The sequence below is a fragment of the Aspergillus japonicus genome (assembly GCF_003184785.1).
Source record: "Aspergillus japonicus CBS 114.51 unplaced genomic scaffold BO86scaffold_42, whole genome shotgun sequence".
NCBI lineage: Eukaryota > Fungi > Ascomycota > Eurotiomycetes > Eurotiales > Aspergillaceae > Aspergillus > Aspergillus japonicus.
The window spans coordinates 34,833-51,495 of record NW_020291679.1 but is presented as its reverse complement, the minus strand read 5'-3'; the positions used below and the strand labels follow the sequence as shown (position 1 = coordinate 51,495).

Here is a 16,663-nt window from a genome sequence, read left to right as displayed (position 1 = left end):
ACTCAGTAGTCTATGTGCGACCTTGCCTGTTCGGGTCAACCCGACAAAGTCCCGAGTCAGCTCGAAGTCGTGACATCATTCATGGCTGCTTGCTTTTCGCTTTTTGGTGGTCCGTCCGTCCGTGAGATTCTTCGGTAGCGCTCGACATCCCATCCCCAACATTGCGTTTCTCCCGCGGTGAGGGAAAGGAAATTGCTGATCCTGGCGATGGAGGCGTTCGAGGGGAGATTCCCTCCTCCCAAGTTCGTTAGATTGAAAACATTGGTCCGATTGGAAATTGTTGTGTTATTTCTTGTACTAGTAATTTTGGTGTTTCATATCATCCAGGGTTCTTTTTGACAGCCGAAAAAAAAAACAATGAATCAATCCGCTGACGCTGGCTTGGTTTACAAAATGCAATGAGTGAAGCCGCCTCCTTTGTCCCATGAACTTAGCCGGTACGCCCCATCCCCATCCATAAGACTGCCCGCGTCGCAGGACAGCGCATTGGTGTACATCCAGACGCACAACTCAATGTCGAAAATCGAACAAGGCAAGTAAGCGGACAAAAAGCAGAAGACCAAGCCCATATATCCCGAAGAAAAATCGTAAGACAGTCGTGTACAAGTGTAGTCGTCCGCATGGTCGGATACGATCACGGACTATCCTGCATCCTCACTTCCTCCTCCTCCTCCTGCTCATCTGCCTTCGAATCGCCCAGGTGAAGCATATCATCGAACCCAAACGCCGCCTCCGGCTCGACCTCCTGTTTCGCATCGCTCTGATGCGCCGGAGACAGCGGCGTGGACCGCGAGGACCGACCCCGCGGGCCACCGTCCTCTTTGGCCGAGGCCTCGCTGGCGCCCGAGACCGAGGCACTCCGCTGCGAGAGGTGGGCCACCATCCGCGCCAAATGGGCCTTGATAGCCGGGTCGTCGCAGCCGGAGTGGCGCAGGAGCTCGTTCTTCAGCTCCAGGATCTGGCTGCGCAGCTGGCTGACCTCCGACTCTAGCTGCGAGTTGGCCTGCGTCACCTCCATGCACCGGCTCTCCAGCTGGCGCGTGTGCTCCTTCTTCTTGCGCCGGCACTTATTGGCCGCCACGCGGTTGCGCTCGAGGAACCGCTCACGCTTCTGCTGCTCCACCGCGTTGTAGCCTGTCGTGCTGCTGCTGCTGCTGCTGCTGCTGCTGCTGATGCTACCGTAGCTGCTGCGGTGCGATTGGTCGCTGATACTCCCGCGGGAGGTAATCTCGTGCATTGGGATGGGGTAAGAGGATGTGGGGCTGGCGGCGAAGGGGTGCATGGTGGGGTCGAGGAGGGGTTCTTTCGGGGCAAGGTGCGGTTGGTGTTGGTGGACGTGGGGAGGCATGGGTTGGTCGGGTGAGAAGAGGTTCGGTTCAATGTACGCATTCATGAAGGCTTGTTGCTGCGGTGGTGGTGGTGGGGATGGATGCGCCTGCTTCTGTTGTTGGTGCGGTTGCTGTTGGAACCCGTCGAACCGCCCCGATGCGGCGGCGGCTGCAGCACCCGGGCTGCTCCCGCTCATCGACCATTCTTGCAGCCCGTCGAACAATGGCATCGTCAGGAACTCGGAGGAGATGGTGCTGTCCAGGAAGAACGGCATTGGGCCCGTCCAGGTAATTTCGGACTTGGTAGGCGCCCCTGGCATGGAGGCGTGGTCGAGATCGACGGACATCACTGTATGCTTTTCTTTCACAGAAAGGTGGTGCGGTGCGCGATTCAACTCGGGGTTGGGACGTTTTGGTCTTATGGAAGGGTGTTCAGGTTGAGGAAACGCGCAACCGGAAGGGACGGGGTAGACAATCTCAGGGAAGTGACAGAATTTGTGTAACTATATGGGACAGTGACAGCGGGGTTCTTCCGTGATCACCAGTAGTCAGTATGCAGTAGGGTAAGTCCAATGGAAGGTAGGTAGGACAGCAGGAAGGTATCTCAAAGGTATAGTAGCTAGTAGGTAGTATGTTGTTAGGGGGGGTGGAGTATTACACATCTTTATGAGAAACCAAGCACACTCCCCCATCTGAGGACCCGGCAATGACGATGCATGCGGGCCAACTAGTTTTGACACTAAGGTGAAAAGAGAAAAGAAAAAGGGTTGAGACAGTCGAAAGAACTGGAGGATATTTCCGGGGAGAGGCCTCAGGGGTTTTGAATAGGCAGTTGATCGGCTCTCACAGCAGAGCGCGAGAGATTTTGCTTCAATGCAGTTCAAGGAACGATGGGAAGAACGTTGACAGGGGGCAGGAGGATGTATCCAGAGGACATGATTGGATGCGCCAATGTTCCGGTGGGCTGGACCCGATGGATCCAGGTGGTATCCATCTCCAGCGAAAATCCATTGAGCTTGATATCTTGGATCGCGGGGAGGGAGAGAGGGATTTGGTTTTGGATTTGGAAAATGACGTCTCCAGTCGATCTGCTTACTCCAGTACTTCCCGCCTCATCCGACCAACTGTACCGGGTTCAGATGCAACGAATTGTCTAGAAGCGTACTGTATACTCTGCCGAGATACCCTTGTCCTACTGTCTCTGATAGTATCCATGGCTACCAACCTACCTATTGACTCTCACTCTGCTTCCATTCTTTCTATTCTTACCCTTTCCTATTGTTCTTTGATGCAACCGACTCGATGACTAATCTGCCGATCGCTTCCGCTTCGAACCCAGGGATTTTGTTCCGCCAATCAGACTGCTTCACATGGCCGAATATCCCAATCATCTACTGCCGTCATTTTGTACCTTACCTAGTACTACTACTTATGCTTTGTACTGTACTTCGTACAGTACCGTACCTCAGGAAGTCAACCTTCAACGAAGCCTTCAGGTCGCATCGTACGCACGTTGTTGCTACAACTCGCATCTCCTCGCCCTACTCATCCGATCCACGGCTTCTTCCCACTGACTTTTTCGCGGGATCCCGTTCCCGTCCCCTCCCCTCCCTTCTCGACCAAGACCAGAGCCACGACCTTCGAGGATCAAAATGACTCAGTGAGCATCAGGGTCGCCAAAAATTCCATGATGAAAGAGCAAAAGCACGCGAGTACAGGACAGCAATCGCCGTCCCCAATTGGATAAAGTCATCCCGCACCACCCCCCCCTGGAGATCGGCCCGTTAGTGAGGCTGCATCCCACCGCCTCCTACGTATACACGCATACTAAGTACAGAGGAGTGTATCTATCTGTAACTGGAGAGTACCTTACTGCGTAAAGTGGAGATAGGATCAGCCTCTTCTCTTCCTCGCGGATTGCAACCCGTCCGCTCACGCACCCACCACCCCCCTCCAGTGCGGGTCAACCTACAAGCATATTGCATACACTGAGTGGAGAGAAGCAATGGAGCAGGGGTTCCTTGGAAAACCGAATGCTCGACATCGACTGCTTCTAGTCAGTGCGCAATGCGACCGTGCAATCTTGATGGATGCCTCAGCGCTCAGGCGCTCCTTTCATTGGTATGCGGCCTGCGGATAACTTACCCGGCGGGCGACGTTTCCGGCCATGCTGCTTCTTCCCTTCCAAAGCTAGGAAAAAAAAAAAAAAAAAAAAAGTAGATGTTCGTTCTCGGATGGATTCAGCCGGGAGAGGTTGATTGATGGTCAATGACTCTTGCATTGTATTTTCGGACTTTTTGGTGGTAAAGTGGTGAAGTGGTGAAGGGATTGACGGCCCACCGAATCCTCTAGAGTTTTGCACGGCTTTCGCCTGCGCACTCAAAGAAGAGTTCGGGTCGATTCGATCAGATATACTTTGCTACTCTGCGTAGCTACTGGATCAGATTCCTCTAGGTGGGGAATTACCCCTACCCTCTCCAATGCGGGTCCGTTAACGGGCACACACAAGCAAGATCACGCCAGCACGCACCGCACCGGACAGGGAAACCCGGCTGAAACGGGAGACAGTGCTCATTAGGTAGGTACTGTATCTCCTAGTCAAACCCCCATCGGATTCTTTATCCTCACGCCACCTCATTGGTCAATGTGCGCGGACACAAAACAAAAACGCAACGCAACGCAATCGAAATGTCATGACAAGTAGTCTAATCCTTTTTTTGGAAGGGCACGGCACGATGGCGAATTTCTCGCCGGTGGCACTTGGTGTGACGTTCCACAGCACGGCACGGCACTTTGACAGGGTGCATTGCAAATCCTTTCCCCCGCTGATACGTACAGTACCGTCGACACTACTGGGGAGGAAAATCTTGTTTTTCTATTATCGACTGATCGTATGCAGGGGATTGATACTGAGTACTGGGCACAGGAATTTCCGTGCTTGATTCATTGATTCGATTCAGTCAGTGTACGGAGTACCGAGTCTAGACCCGAGGCTTTCCTATCTAGTTCGCTCTTAGACCTACCCCGTCTCGGGGGGGGTGGGGGGGGCCCGACCGGTCAAACCGGTTGGTTATCTATCTAGTAAGTTAGTTGTTGGTTGTTGCTTGAACCCTGTCGATTATTCGGGATGGTAGCTAGGTGCATAGTGTATCGACCGAATCCGTGCGATCGTGTACGTGTAGGAAGGTGAGCTCATTTGCATGGGTTCGAACTTCCAAGTGCCGCCTGCCCTGCTGCTACCCCACCCCGGTGGAGCAAATCCCTTGGTGGCTTGCACGATCTGGCCTGAGCCAAGGCCGAGCTTCTACCGGGCAAGCTCACAACTCCCGGCCCTGCAGGCTCTTCCCCCGGTCGCTCTCGTGCCATAACGGAAGAGGCGCAATGGTTGGAGAGAGCCTGGAGTCCGACTGGCCAGGGCTTTTTCCTTCTGCAAGCCAGACCAGTCTTGGTTCCAGCCCCCAACCCCCACCCCCTGCCCGGCTACCATTATCATCATTTACAAGACTGTCGAGTGGTGTGATGTGATCGGAGCCCGCCGGGTCGATGGAGAGGGCAATTAGGGTAGAGCTGAGTCCAATATCCGACCGGCGTCAGACAGCGGCTCCAACCCCGTCGAAAACGGATCCCAGCTCCAGTCGCCCTGCAGGTACTCGGTGAAAAAGCTCTCCATGATGGGATCATGCTGCGCCGCAATCTCCAAATCCTGGTCGACGAGTCCCGAATCGCACGCGACCGACGCCATCCCGAGCAGATTCTCCACCGCCTCTTGTTGTTGTTGCTGCGTGTTGGTGGTGGTATCCCCATCGGTCGGCACCGGCGGGGAAGGCGGCTGGAACGGGCCGCCGTCGACTGCGCTGGCGGTGGGGTCCAGCAGCGCATTCCCCCCGGTCGCATTTAACTGATGCTGCAGCTGCAGCTGCTGGTGGTGCTTCTGGCTCAACCGCTCGACGGTGAGGTCGACGATGCGGTCGAAGTTCTCCTTGCCGTGGCGCACCGAGGGCCACCACTGGCCGCCGATGCTGAGGAGGTTGGAGCACCCGCGCAGGCACTGCAGGGCCTCCTTGAAGGGCACGACGGCCTGCAGCTCCGGGGAGGCCCAGAAGCAGTAGATGATGGTCGCGCCCGACGCGAAGATCCCGTGGATGTTGCGCCACGTGAAGTAGAGGTGCTCCTGCGTGTTGAGGCGGTTGTAGATGTGGATGCGGTCGCGGGAGCTGCGGTAGCAGTGCAGGAGGGCGGTCGGGGTGGGCGCGGGGCACGCCTGCGACGGCTGGTACAGCAGCGTGATCGCCCCGTGGTACAGAACCTCGAGCTTCAGGATCTTGCACTGGTGCTTGAAGGCGTGGTCCTCGTCGTGGGCGGTGGTGGTTTCCTCCGAGGGGGCGCGGGTCGCGCGCACGTCCGCGAGCCACTGGTCGAGTCCCGTCTTGATGCGCGCTTGTTCCCCGGCTGTGTCGGTCGGCCATGAAAGGCCATTGCCGCGGTTGGGGAGGTGGTAGAGCAGGATCTTGATCTCCGAGATCAATGCGTCCAGCTTGAAGCGGTGGATGGAGAAGCGCAGCTCCGAGTGGCTGTTGACGTTGGCGCTGGCGGTTTCGTCGACGACGAATTCGTTGAGGCCGGGCAGGCGGATGTCGAAGGTCTCGTCGCGGATGCCAAGCGGTCGGCCCTGGATTGTGGAGATAGATCTGCGAGTCGGTTAGTCGGGGGAGAGAGACGAATGGCGGATCGGTCAGTGCAACAACGCACCGGTCGAGGTTGTAGACGGTGTAGAAGATCAGCCGTCGTAAAGCAAGGGCAGTGGGCGAATTGTCCGCATCGTCTTTCGGCTCCCGATGCAGCCCGAGATCGATCGCATGCGACATGGCGATATGCACTAAAGTCCAGATGCTCAGATTGGTGGGCCCCACCATCCCCTGCACGATGAACAGGAGGATGCTCTGCAGGGCCGTCACGGAAATGCCGCTCAGGCACTCGGCTGCGGCCGTGGAGGCGATGGCGTAGAACCGGGCGGGCGGGTACTCGAAATTCTTGTTCCGCGTGAGGATCGTCGCCGCAAGGGAGAGCACCATGAACACGTGCAGCGCGGCGGCGAAGATGGCGATGGGCGTTGTGTCGTCGTCAGCCACCTTGTCGAAGCGCCCGTTGTACGAGAAGGGCTCCATCTCCTCCGGCCATCCGTTGAGGTCCACATTTCCTTGGTATCCACGTTCGGCGCAGAACCAGAGTGCGTTGTAGGCATTAAATAGAGAGGTGGCGTGGAGGAAAGGGTGATCGACATGGAGCTCCTGAAGATATATACCAATCAGATGGTTGGCTTCGTCGGGCGAAGGTAAGTCCTGCGAATGGTCAGCGAGCGCCTATGATGTGCAGCGAGAATGGCCCAAGTCAGGAACAACCAGTCAGGAACAATGGGAATGTCGTCCTTTCCTCTATAAAGAATAGGTGGGACGAGATTGTATGCGTACCCTTCTAAGTTTGTTGTACAACACACGATACGCCTCAGGCGAAGGACCTGGGACAGTACGGCGTTTCGAATTCCCCCGCGTGCCATACGACGAGGTGGAAGTAGCTGGGGAGAGAGGGCTATCCGCCCCTATCAACTTCGTGAAGAAGAGGCCGGATGAGGACCCCAGATAGTATTTTTGTCGCGAGTCGGAGTGGAGTGATAGCATCCCCAGGTCCATGGCCACAGAGCGTGCTTCGGCCGATGGGGTAGCAGCCTCCTTTTCGGCCGCTTGCTGCACGCATGAAGCGGGCAACTCTGAGTGTTCGGTACTTGGTAGGTGAGCAGGTGTCTGTGGTAGAAATTCACTGTCTGATGCATGCAAGGAATCAAACGGTCGTTTCCTGGTATTGGATTCTCCCAGTGTCAACGGTGGGCGCACGGCGGTACTTCCCGTCGGGGTAGCCGATGAGGTCCTACGTAGGACGGTATTTGGCATCACCGACTGATCGATTGGCGGTGCCCTGGAGAGGTCGAACTCTGGGTCTAGAAGCAGCAATTGCTCTTCAAGCCATTCGATCCGCGCATGGCACCGTACAGCGTAGCTGGTGTACCGTCAGCTTGCCACCTTGTCCTCACGTGTCCAATGCACGTACTCGCGTGGGATGGAAATGTCATTGTTGCGGCCATCGACGTCGACACAGCTTGCTTTAGCACGGGCACAGTTCGAGCATGCTGGAATGCCGCCATCGCACTGCATTGTGATGGTTAGCCGGTAGCCGATGGATGATGCGGGTTCCAATGAGGAGTCCCTGATTACAGGCGCACCTTGATGCGTTTGGCTCTGCATCGCCGACACGCTAGGCGGACCTTCTTGGCCGGAGTCGGCGCCGCCGCATCTTGTGATCTCGGGCTCATGGATAATCACGCAGGATATGAAGCAGCAAAATCTGGAGAATGGGATGGGGATGATCATGCAAGATTAAGCGGCCAAGCACTTCCTGCCCCGATGAAGCCGAGCTAGTCTGATTACCTCAGCATCCGGGGTGCGGGGTGGCTCGAAGGGGAATAGCGCCTGTCCGTTGTATGCTCACTTATATCTTTTCTGAAAGTGCTTCCTGCGTTATTTGGGCGAATTCAAGCTTAGAGACTATTTCTTGCGCTCATGTACCTTTGTATCCGGTTTTAATCAAATCAAGAAGTGGCTTTGGATTGTTGTTGTTGTTGTAGAAATGCACCGTTCGCCGGTGCTGTGAATATATTTTTGCCTACATGCGCAGCCGACGGATGCATCCGATAGCACTCCACAGCTACCACTTTCCAAGCTAGTCACAACAGCATACCAAACTTATCCAGACATGCAAGCATATAAAGTCCATACACAACGAAGATAGAACAGAAATGATGACCACATATAGCACCTAGCACCCAGACCACAACCACATGCACCCCCCAACCTCACTTCCGCAACCGCTTAATCGTAGCTCCCATCTCCTCCCCTTGCTCCAAACATCTCCTCGTCTCCTCATCAATCTCAAACCGCTCCTGACACAACTCCACACACCGCTCGATCTTCCCGACGGGCACCGCCACCACCCCATCCGCATCCCCGACAATATAATCCCCGGGCTGGATAACCACACTCTCCCCAGCACTGCCCTCCGCATACGTGACGGGCACATTCAACTCGGACGAGCGCGTGAAACTCGCCGACCCGAGGATACTCACATCGCGGGCGAACAAGCCCACGCCGAGCTGGCGGTGCTCGGCCACGTCGCGGAACCGCCCGTCGATCACCACGCCGGCGGCCCCGAGCTGCTGCGCCCGCGTGCTCATCAGCCCGCCCCAGCAGGCGCTGACCAGCCCCTTCGGCTGGGAGACGAACACCACGCTGCCCTTGGGGATGGCGTCGGCGAAGTGCTTCGGGGGCGTTGGGGAGGCCTTGTCCGAGTCGCGGACCATGCGTACCGTGTAGGCCGGGCCGAAGATCTTGGTGCTCGTGCACATCAGCCCCGGGGAGAACATCTTGAGGCCCGAGAGGTAGCCCCCGTTCGGGACGCCGAGTTTGACGAGGGCGTCGCCGATCTTTGAGATGATGAGGTTATGAGTTAGTATTGTGTTTGAGGGTTATCACTGGAAAGTGCGAGCGGATGGGGGTAAGTTACTCACGTCGCAGGACGCGAAGCGCCGCAGGGCTTGGATTGTTTCGGTGCGCAGAGCCATTTTGGTGGTGGGCTTGTGTAGAGTGTCAGGGGGATGGGGATATCGAGAGGAGAGTATTGGGTGAAATTGTGGGATGTTGAGAAGAGACGGGCAGTGTTAACCCATCCCCGATTTCAGAAAGGTACTATGCATCGGTTCTTGCCGATGATACACTGCGGCCGCGGTTCCCGGGCTACTCCGGGCATACAATAGCTCTAAACGTGGGGTAATTACGCGTATTGTACGACTGGGGTAGTCCTTCGCCATGCAACATGAAGACTTCACACCACAAAATAGAGCTTGGAGAGGCCTACAATCCATGACCAGTAGAAGGCAGAAAGAAGTAATATAGGGTCCCCATTGAATCAAAATTCGTCAAACGTCGATCTGGAGGTATTACGGGTGTATTGAGCTGTAATCCGTCTGTCTACCGCCCCGGACCAACCCCGCCGAGCTCGGGCTTCTCCAGACCCTCTCCAAAAAAGCTTGCGGAGGACCGTACAAGCACCTGAGTAATATGAGAGACTTCATAGGAAGAGAAAAATGGCGGACTCAATCGCAACTTCTTTCGTTCTTCATATCCTCGAGCAATGCGTGGAAACCAGTGACACTCGAAATCACCATGCAGCGACTCCCATCCTCCTTGCGCGGGGCTAACCGCGCGCACTGCCATCTCTACACCCGAAGCACAAGAACCTATGCGACGCAACCAGCTTCTTCTGCTGTGAGACACCACTGTCCCCTTTTGCAATGTTCAACTTGGAAGAAGGCCGAGTACTAACCTGCAACCCAACAGCACTCTGCCGTCAACTACGCCCACCAACTCCGCACCCTCGAGCAGCTCAAGCAAGGCTCAAAGCGGCCGCTCACCCTGACCGAGAAACTCCTCTACAGCCACCTCATCACCTCCGGCAACCGCGAATGGAGTCTCGAGAAGATCCAGCGCGGCCAGAGCATCCTGGAGCTGCGGCCCGACCGGGTGGCGTGCCACGATGCGACGGCCACCATGGCGCTGTTGCAGTTCATCAGCGCGGGCTTGCCACGCGTGGCCGTGCCCACCACCGTGCATAGCGACCACCTCATCATCTCCGAGAAAGGGGCGGAGGAGGATCTGCGGCGCGCGGAGACGGAGCATCGCGAGGTGTATGATTTCTTGAGCAGCGCGTCGAGGAAATATGGGATCGGGTTCTGGAAGCCTGGTTCGGGGATTATCCATACCGTTATTTTTGAGAATCATGCTGTGTGAGTCAGACTTCACATGACGGGTGAGGGTTAGGGACAGGAGCTAACGGGAATAGGCCTGGTGGGTTGATTATTGGAACGGATTCACACACCCCGAATGCGGGAGGGTTGGGGATGCTGGGGATCGGAGTGGGAGGCGCGGATGCCGTGGATGCCATGTCGGGGATGCCCTGGGAGCTGGTGGCGCCGAGGGTGGTGGGTGTGCGGTTGACAGGACAGCTGCAGGGCTGGACCTCCACGAAGGACATCATCTGCAAGCTGGCGGGGCTGTTGAGCGTCTCCGGGGGTAAGGGGCGTGTCATTGAGTTCTTCGGTCCTGGCACGCAGACGCTGGGCGCAACCGCCATGGCGACGATCTGTAACATGTCCGCCGAGATCGGCTCTACCTCGTGCATATTCCCGTACTCGGATGCCATGGGCCGGTACCTGAAGGCCACCGGACGAGCAGACAGCGTGGAGCGGATCGAGGCTGAAAACACGAGATCCACGCTGTTGACGGCGGATGAGGGATCGGACGACTACTACGATCAGATCATCGAGCTGGACCTGACCACCCTGGAGCCCCACGTCAACGGACCATACACACCCGACCTGGCACACCCGATCTCACAGCTGAAGGATGCGGTGGCCGGGCAGGATTGGCCCGTGGAGCTGAGCCACGCCATGGTCGGCAGCTGCACGAACAGCTCCTACGAAGACTTGGACAAAGCCCGTCAAATCGTGTCCCAGGCCCGTGCAGCGGGCATCACCAAGTTCAAGACCCCGTTCATGGTTTCCCCGGGCAGTGAACGCATCCGCGCGACAGCCGAAGCCGACGGCATCTTGCAGGAGTTACGCGATGCCGGCGCCAAAGTTTTGAGCAGCTCGTGCGGACCCTGCGTCGGCTCCTGGGACCGCAAGGATGTGGCGAAGAAGCAGAAGAACTCGGTGATCTCGAGCTTCAACCGCAATTTTATTGGTCGTCATGATAGCAACCCAGCGACCCACTCCTTCGTTACCTCCCCGGAATTGGTGACTGCGTTCGCCTACGGCGGGCGATTGGACTTCAACCCGCTGACGGACAGTATCGTCTCAGACAAGGGCAATGTCCGACTGAGCCCTCCAGTCGGCGAGGAACTGCCCACCCAGTTCGAAAGCGGACAGAACCTGTTCCAGCCTCCGTCGAGTGACGGGGGCGCTGAAGCGGTGGCTATACACCCCGACTCCGACCGCTTGCAACTGCTGCAACCCTTCCCGGCCTGGCAGAAGGGTGCAGCTCAGACGATGGAGCTGCTCATCAAAGTAAAGGGCAAGTGCACGACAGACCACATCTCCCCGGCCGGTCCGTGGTACAAGTACCGGGGCCACTTGGAAAACATCAGCAACAACATGCTCACCACCGCGACCAATGCTTTCCTCCCCGCGGACGACCCGCAATTACTGGGTCATACCCACCACCCGATCACAGCTGAGTTGCAGGTTGTCCCACAGGTAGCGCGGGACCTCAAGCAGTGCGGAGTGAGGTGGTGCATTGTGGGGGATCACAACTACGGCGAGGGCAGCTCGCGGGAGCACGCCGCTCTGGAGCCCCGGTATCTGGGAGGTGTCGCGGTGATCGCACGCTCCTTCGCGAGAATCCACGAGACCAATCTGAAGAAGCAGGGCATGCTGCCTCTCACGTTTGAGGATCCCGCTACGTACGATCGTATTGCCGAGGGTGACCGTATTTCACTGATCGGCGTCGAAGAGGGCGAGCTTGCTCCGAACTCGCAGGTGGTCATGCGAGTCACACCCCGCGAGGGTCAGGTGTGGGAGGCCAAGTTGAATCATAGCTACCATGCTGGTCAGATTGCGTGGCTACGAGCTGGAAGCGCCCTGAACCATATCAAAGCGACCGCTCTCTCTTGAGATGGGTGGGGATGATGGAATGTACTCTAAAATAATGCCTAGTCCGGAGAATTGACTTATGGCCATGTTTCAATCCAAGGAAAATCTTTATTCGTAAGTAATAGTACAATACAAATAAGAGAGTTCATACTTTTAGTCTCCTAACCGTGAGAAGGCACATGTTATGAAGACTACAAGAGGAGAAGGCACGGCAAACCCCAGAAGCAGAGATAGCCGTCGACTGTGGACTAACTAGCACTGTCTACCCCGGGTTCAAAATCTGGAACGGTGGGCCCAGTGCCCGTATTCAGTCCCGCTGAGATTCCGGAATGCTCCAGTATCGACCCTCGGAGCCACCCTGCGATGATAATGAAGACAGATTCTGTCTCGACTCCCCACGATCCAAGGGCTCCACCTCCGCATCTCGTGCCACGCACCCCGGATTCCGCTTGGCTGGAATGGGGTAACTGTCAATGCGCAAGGTATCAGGTCATCTAGACCGAGAACCATGACAGCTCTGCTATTATAAATACTCCAGCAAGTATCCCATCCAGCACAGAATGAAATCAACCAGACTCTCCTCCACTTCACTGAATCTCTACTTATCCGACGGTGACTTTGTCTTGACCATGGGTGCAGCAGGCGGCGGGTTCGACAAGAGCGCCTTTCAAAAGGTCCCCAAGGCTGCCCGGAAGCCCTACATCTGGCTTGCCGTCATCTGGGCCTCTTACTGCGGCGGTCTTCATGGCTTCAACACCTCCAACATCTCAGGGGCCATGAGCCTGGCTCCGTTCGTCCGGGATTTCGGTTGGACAAACTCGACAGATTCGCAGATTTCGAATGACTCAGGCTGGGCCGTGTCTTCCATGCTCCTGGTAAGCCCACTCAGCAGTCCTACCGAGGGCTTTGTGGGCAGCTCGCAGCTAATCTACAGCATAGGGTCAAACTGCAGGTGTCATTTTCTCCGGTCCCTTCGGTGAGCGGTACGGTCGAAAGCCCGTCATCCTTTCCGCCGCGATTCTGTACACTATCGGCGCCGTCCTAATGGCAGCCAACTTCGGCTCCTTTGCCCAGCTGCTGGCTGGCCGTGTCCTGTCCGGCCTAGGATCAGGGCTAGGCATGACCGTCGGACCGGTGTACATCTCCGAAGTGGCCCCCCAGGAGCTGCGGGGGATGATGACCACCTTCTATAACATCAACATCATGGCCGGCGTAGCCGGCAGCTACTGGATTAACTACGCCTCGCTGGAGGTCCTCCCGCCAGACTCCAGCTGGCAGTGGCGCGCTACCTTGACGCTGCAACTCATCCCCTCTCTCGCCCTGTTCCTGGGCTATCCATTCTTTCCCGAAAGCCCACGCTACCTCTTCATGCGCGGGGAAACCACCGCCGCGCGCAACAGCCTGCGCCGCCTCCGCGGCGGCCTCTCCGAAGCAGACCCCTACCTCCACGCCGAGCTCACCGACCTCCACCTCCTCCCCCAGTCCGAGTCCAACAGCAAAGGCGGCCTCGCCGCAATCAAGCACCTCATAACCGAAAGCCTCCACGACCGCCCCACGGCCCACCTGCTCACCTTCGTCCTCCTCATCCAAACCTTCTTCATCATGTCCGGCGGCAACTCCATCACCTACTACGCGCCCACGATCCTGAAATCCATCGGCCTGTCGTCGCAGCAACGCCTCCTCTTCACCGCCGTCTACGGCCTCATCAAACTGCTGACCATCTTCCTGTACGCCTTCCTGCTGACAGACCGCTACGGCCGCCGCCCGCTGCTCCTCATCGGGTCCACCATCTGCACGGCCTGCCTCCTGTATCTCTGCATCTTCCTCGGCGTCGCCGATATCTCCGCGCGCGGCTCCCCCAGCGCCGCCGCCTGGCTCGCCATCGTCGCGATCTGTCTGTTTGCGGTGGGGTACGGTGTCGGTTGGGCGCCGGTCTTCTCGCTGACGGCGTCGGAGATCTGCCCCACGCGGCTGCGCGGCCCCGTCGTCGCCGTCGCGTTCACCTACCAGAATCTCCTGAATTTCGGCATCACGCGGGGCTTTCCGAATATGGTGCGGGAGATGCACAGTTGGGGTCCCTTTGCGCTCTTTGCGGCGTGTACGGCGCTCGCGACCGGGTGGGTCTGGGTTGCGTTTCCGGAGTGTAAGGGGAGGAGTATGGAGGGGTGTAGGGAGGTGTTTGTGGGGGTGAGGTGGTATCAGACTGGGTTTGTAGGGGTTGATGCTCTGGAGGCTGAGGGGAGAGGGGAGGTGGTGGTCAGGCAGGGGGAGGGTAAGGCTAGGGAGTTAGAGAAGGGAGCCCGGTATAGTCATGAGGAGGTTGTCAGGGTTTAACTGCTGTTCCCTGTACTGAGATGGGCGATGATGGGGCTTGTTTGGGCGGGCTGGGTGCTATGCTTCGCGTTCACCTGCTATGCCGCTTGATGTGGTCTGTTGACACCCTCGCAGGGTGTGGATGTAACCACTTGGCAGTCTAGATCGGAGCCCCGTTAGGGCTGGATCTAGGATCGGATCGATCCGAAATGCTGCCAGGCAGTAGGAAATCTCCTACGCGTTGGTGTCCCGGGATGCGCATTTCGTTATCTGCGTCTTACGCAGAATATCCAGATAACTGACATTATATATGATTCAAAAGCATCTTGGTGATGCCCCTATCACGTCTCAGGGAGAGTAGATTTCTCGAACGCTGGACTGGCATGTTCTGCCTTAGGCTGTCAGGCCTTCTAGAAGCAAATTCGCCCACAAGGGAAATAATGTCAATTGTTTGAATGTCAAGTTAGCAATTGGACTTGTTGGAAGGATCCCTGTATAGCCCGTGTTGAGAACCCATAGCCCGGCCGTAGATCAACGCAACTTGGCTAAATTCTTCACTCAGCTCTACCATCTTCCCTGAGTACATTCAGAGTCTTGGCCACCACTACCCACAGAGCTGAGCATGGACGTATGTCAATGAGCAACAGGCTTAGTGGACCCAATTCCATTGCTTAAGTATGTCAAGAAGTAAAGTCATTCATTTACCTTGTGTTCAATATACAGTACAGTAATCTCGAAAATAATACAGCATCCTAGCCACCCGCACACCCGCGAACCAGCCAACTCACCCCTCAAAATTTACTTGGTCGCTTGATCCTTCGTCTCCGGAAACGACCTAAACATATCCCGGATCTTATCCATCGGCGCCGCCATCAAGCCCGCGACGGTCTCAAACGGCGGCTTGTTCGGGGCGTTGGGGTGACTCCTCGTCGGCACAAACTGCTTCGTGCGATGGAACGAGGCCGCCATCTGCCGGGACTCCCCGTCATCAAGGGTCTTCTCCAGCTGCGGCAGATCTTTTCCTTCTTCCTCCTTGATGTGTTGTGCGAGGTTGCCCCAGAGGTTCTCTAGCACCGGCATGAATTCCGGGTCCGTGGGCTTGAGTCCCTGGAATTTGTAGAGGAGTTCTTTGACCTGTTGCATGCATGGCCGTCATGAGTATGGGATCAGGGTAATTACAACGGACATTCAGGGGAACGAACAACTTGATGCTCCATGCGATCGTGCTCGGCCATCTCAGGGCCGTTGTTCAGGTGCTTCTCCATGGACGGGTACACCACCAGCTCCTCGCCCAGGGAGTGCCGGGCCAGCGCCCAGGTGAATTGGTTCTGCCATTTGATCTGGTCCTCTTCGTTCGCGGCGCTCTTAATGTGGTTGTAGGCGTCTTCGAGGTCGCGGTGGTCGCTGGTGATGACCTCGGAGATATGGGTGCGTTGGACGGCGGTTATGGCGAATTGGCGGCGGGGCAGGGCGGCGGGAGGGGCCCGGGAGGTGGCTTTGGGGATACCTCCGCGGAGGGACTGCTTTAGGAAGCGAGATGAGAGCATTCTGTCTTTGTTGGGTATGTTCAACTTTGTTCACTGGATAAGAAAATGTGATTTTGGCAACTCATGCTAGGGCACTAAGCGGGCTTTTTAATGTAAGTAGCTGGGCCTCGTATTCCATGCGGTACCGCATACGAGAAACATGTCACTATTGCGCAAAGGCATAGGACGATTCATAGGTCGGGAGAGAAGCCGTAGCTTAAGCTTGGTCCATCTGCGCATGGAATGCGGTTTCCCCAGTTGATCGGAGTATGACTCCCAGGGCTCCGGTTGGGCAGATGCATGTGTAATATGCAGCACATCGCTGGGTTGTTTGGGCGGGCGGACGGGGACTTGGCATCACACGTCAGTCTGACACCCATAGTATGTCTGTCCATTATCAACCGCCACCAGCTGATAGGTGCTCATCTGTGCATGCGCCCATATGTCATTGATCCAAATCACGTTTCACACATCAACAGTTATGGTTACTTAGCCCGGAAGGGGCTTCTGGTCGTACTGAATATCCATCAGTAAAGAATAGGATCTTGCCACTGTTCTGCTCTATTTGCCAGGAATGATTAATCATAAACGCATTCACAAGGTACCGTATGGATTTGACGATTGAAAGATGCGCGTGAGCGGGCGACTGCATCCTCCTTTCAATACTCTTAATGGCATAGTTGCGTAGCATGCAATCTCTAGCAAAAAGCCAGTGTTTTTTGTTGTCGACTACTATGTCT

At 56.5% G+C, this 16,663-nt stretch overlaps 6 protein-coding genes across 6 annotated transcripts; 2 read left to right on the top strand and 4 right to left on the bottom strand.

The window, feature by feature from the left end:
- Positions 1-247: 247 nt before the first annotated feature.
- On the bottom strand, positions 248-1,946 carry BO86DRAFT_146108 (uncharacterized protein). The gene has a single exon (XM_025666257.1). It carries the CDS (start codon positions 1,673-1,675, stop codon positions 635-637), a length of 1,041 nt encoding a protein of 346 aa, XP_025525607.1. The 5' UTR covers positions 1,676-1,946; the 3' UTR covers positions 248-634.
- Positions 1,947-4,826: 2,880 nt separating this feature from the next.
- Positions 4,827-7,692, bottom strand: BO86DRAFT_449496 (uncharacterized protein; the record flags this gene model as incomplete). Its single annotated transcript, XM_025676720.1, has 6 exons — positions 4,827-6,016; positions 6,078-6,667; positions 6,797-7,146; positions 7,225-7,379; positions 7,431-7,528; positions 7,603-7,692. The coding sequence occupies 6 exons, from the start codon at positions 7,690-7,692 to the stop codon at positions 4,885-4,887; spliced, it is 2,415 nt and encodes an 804-aa protein (XP_025525606.1). The 3' UTR covers positions 4,827-4,884.
- A 540-nt stretch (positions 7,693-8,232) lies between these two features.
- On the bottom strand, positions 8,233-8,997 carry BO86DRAFT_435442 (RraA family protein; the record flags this gene model as incomplete). Its single annotated transcript, XM_025675960.1, has 2 exons — positions 8,233-8,859; positions 8,944-8,997. The coding sequence occupies 2 exons, from the start codon at positions 8,995-8,997 to the stop codon at positions 8,233-8,235; spliced, it is 681 nt and encodes a 226-aa protein (XP_025525605.1).
- Positions 8,998-9,513: 516 nt separating this feature from the next.
- BO86DRAFT_435440 (aconitate hydratase) lies at positions 9,514-12,105 on the top strand (the record flags this gene model as incomplete). The annotated part of the gene is made up of 3 exons (XM_025675959.1): positions 9,514-9,700; positions 9,773-10,218; positions 10,275-12,105. Exons 1-3 carry the CDS (start codon positions 9,599-9,601, stop codon positions 12,103-12,105), a joined length of 2,379 nt encoding a protein of 792 aa, XP_025525604.1. The 5' UTR covers positions 9,514-9,598.
- Positions 12,106-12,713: 608 nt separating this feature from the next.
- Positions 12,714-14,758, top strand: BO86DRAFT_420563 (sugar porter family MFS transporter; the record flags this gene model as incomplete). Its single annotated transcript, XM_025675215.1, has 3 exons — positions 12,714-12,959; positions 13,024-14,340; positions 14,720-14,758. The coding sequence occupies 3 exons, from the start codon at positions 12,714-12,716 to the stop codon at positions 14,756-14,758; spliced, it is 1,602 nt and encodes a 533-aa protein (XP_025525603.1).
- A 437-nt stretch (positions 14,759-15,195) lies between these two features.
- BO86DRAFT_411374 (uncharacterized protein) lies at positions 15,196-15,969 on the bottom strand (the record flags this gene model as incomplete). Its single annotated transcript, XM_025674580.1, has 2 exons — positions 15,600-15,969; positions 15,196-15,531 (listed from the first exon to the last, which is right to left on the bottom strand). The coding sequence occupies exons 1-2, from the start codon at positions 15,942-15,944 to the stop codon at positions 15,196-15,198; spliced, it is 681 nt and encodes a 226-aa protein (XP_025525602.1). The 5' UTR covers positions 15,945-15,969.
- Between the last annotated feature and the right edge of the window lie 694 nt (positions 15,970-16,663).

Coding starts and splice junctions, on each gene's coding strand:
- BO86DRAFT_146108 (XM_025666257.1), bottom strand. CDS start 1,675: ATGTCCGTCGATCTCGACCACGCCTCCATGCCAGGGGCGCCTACCAAG.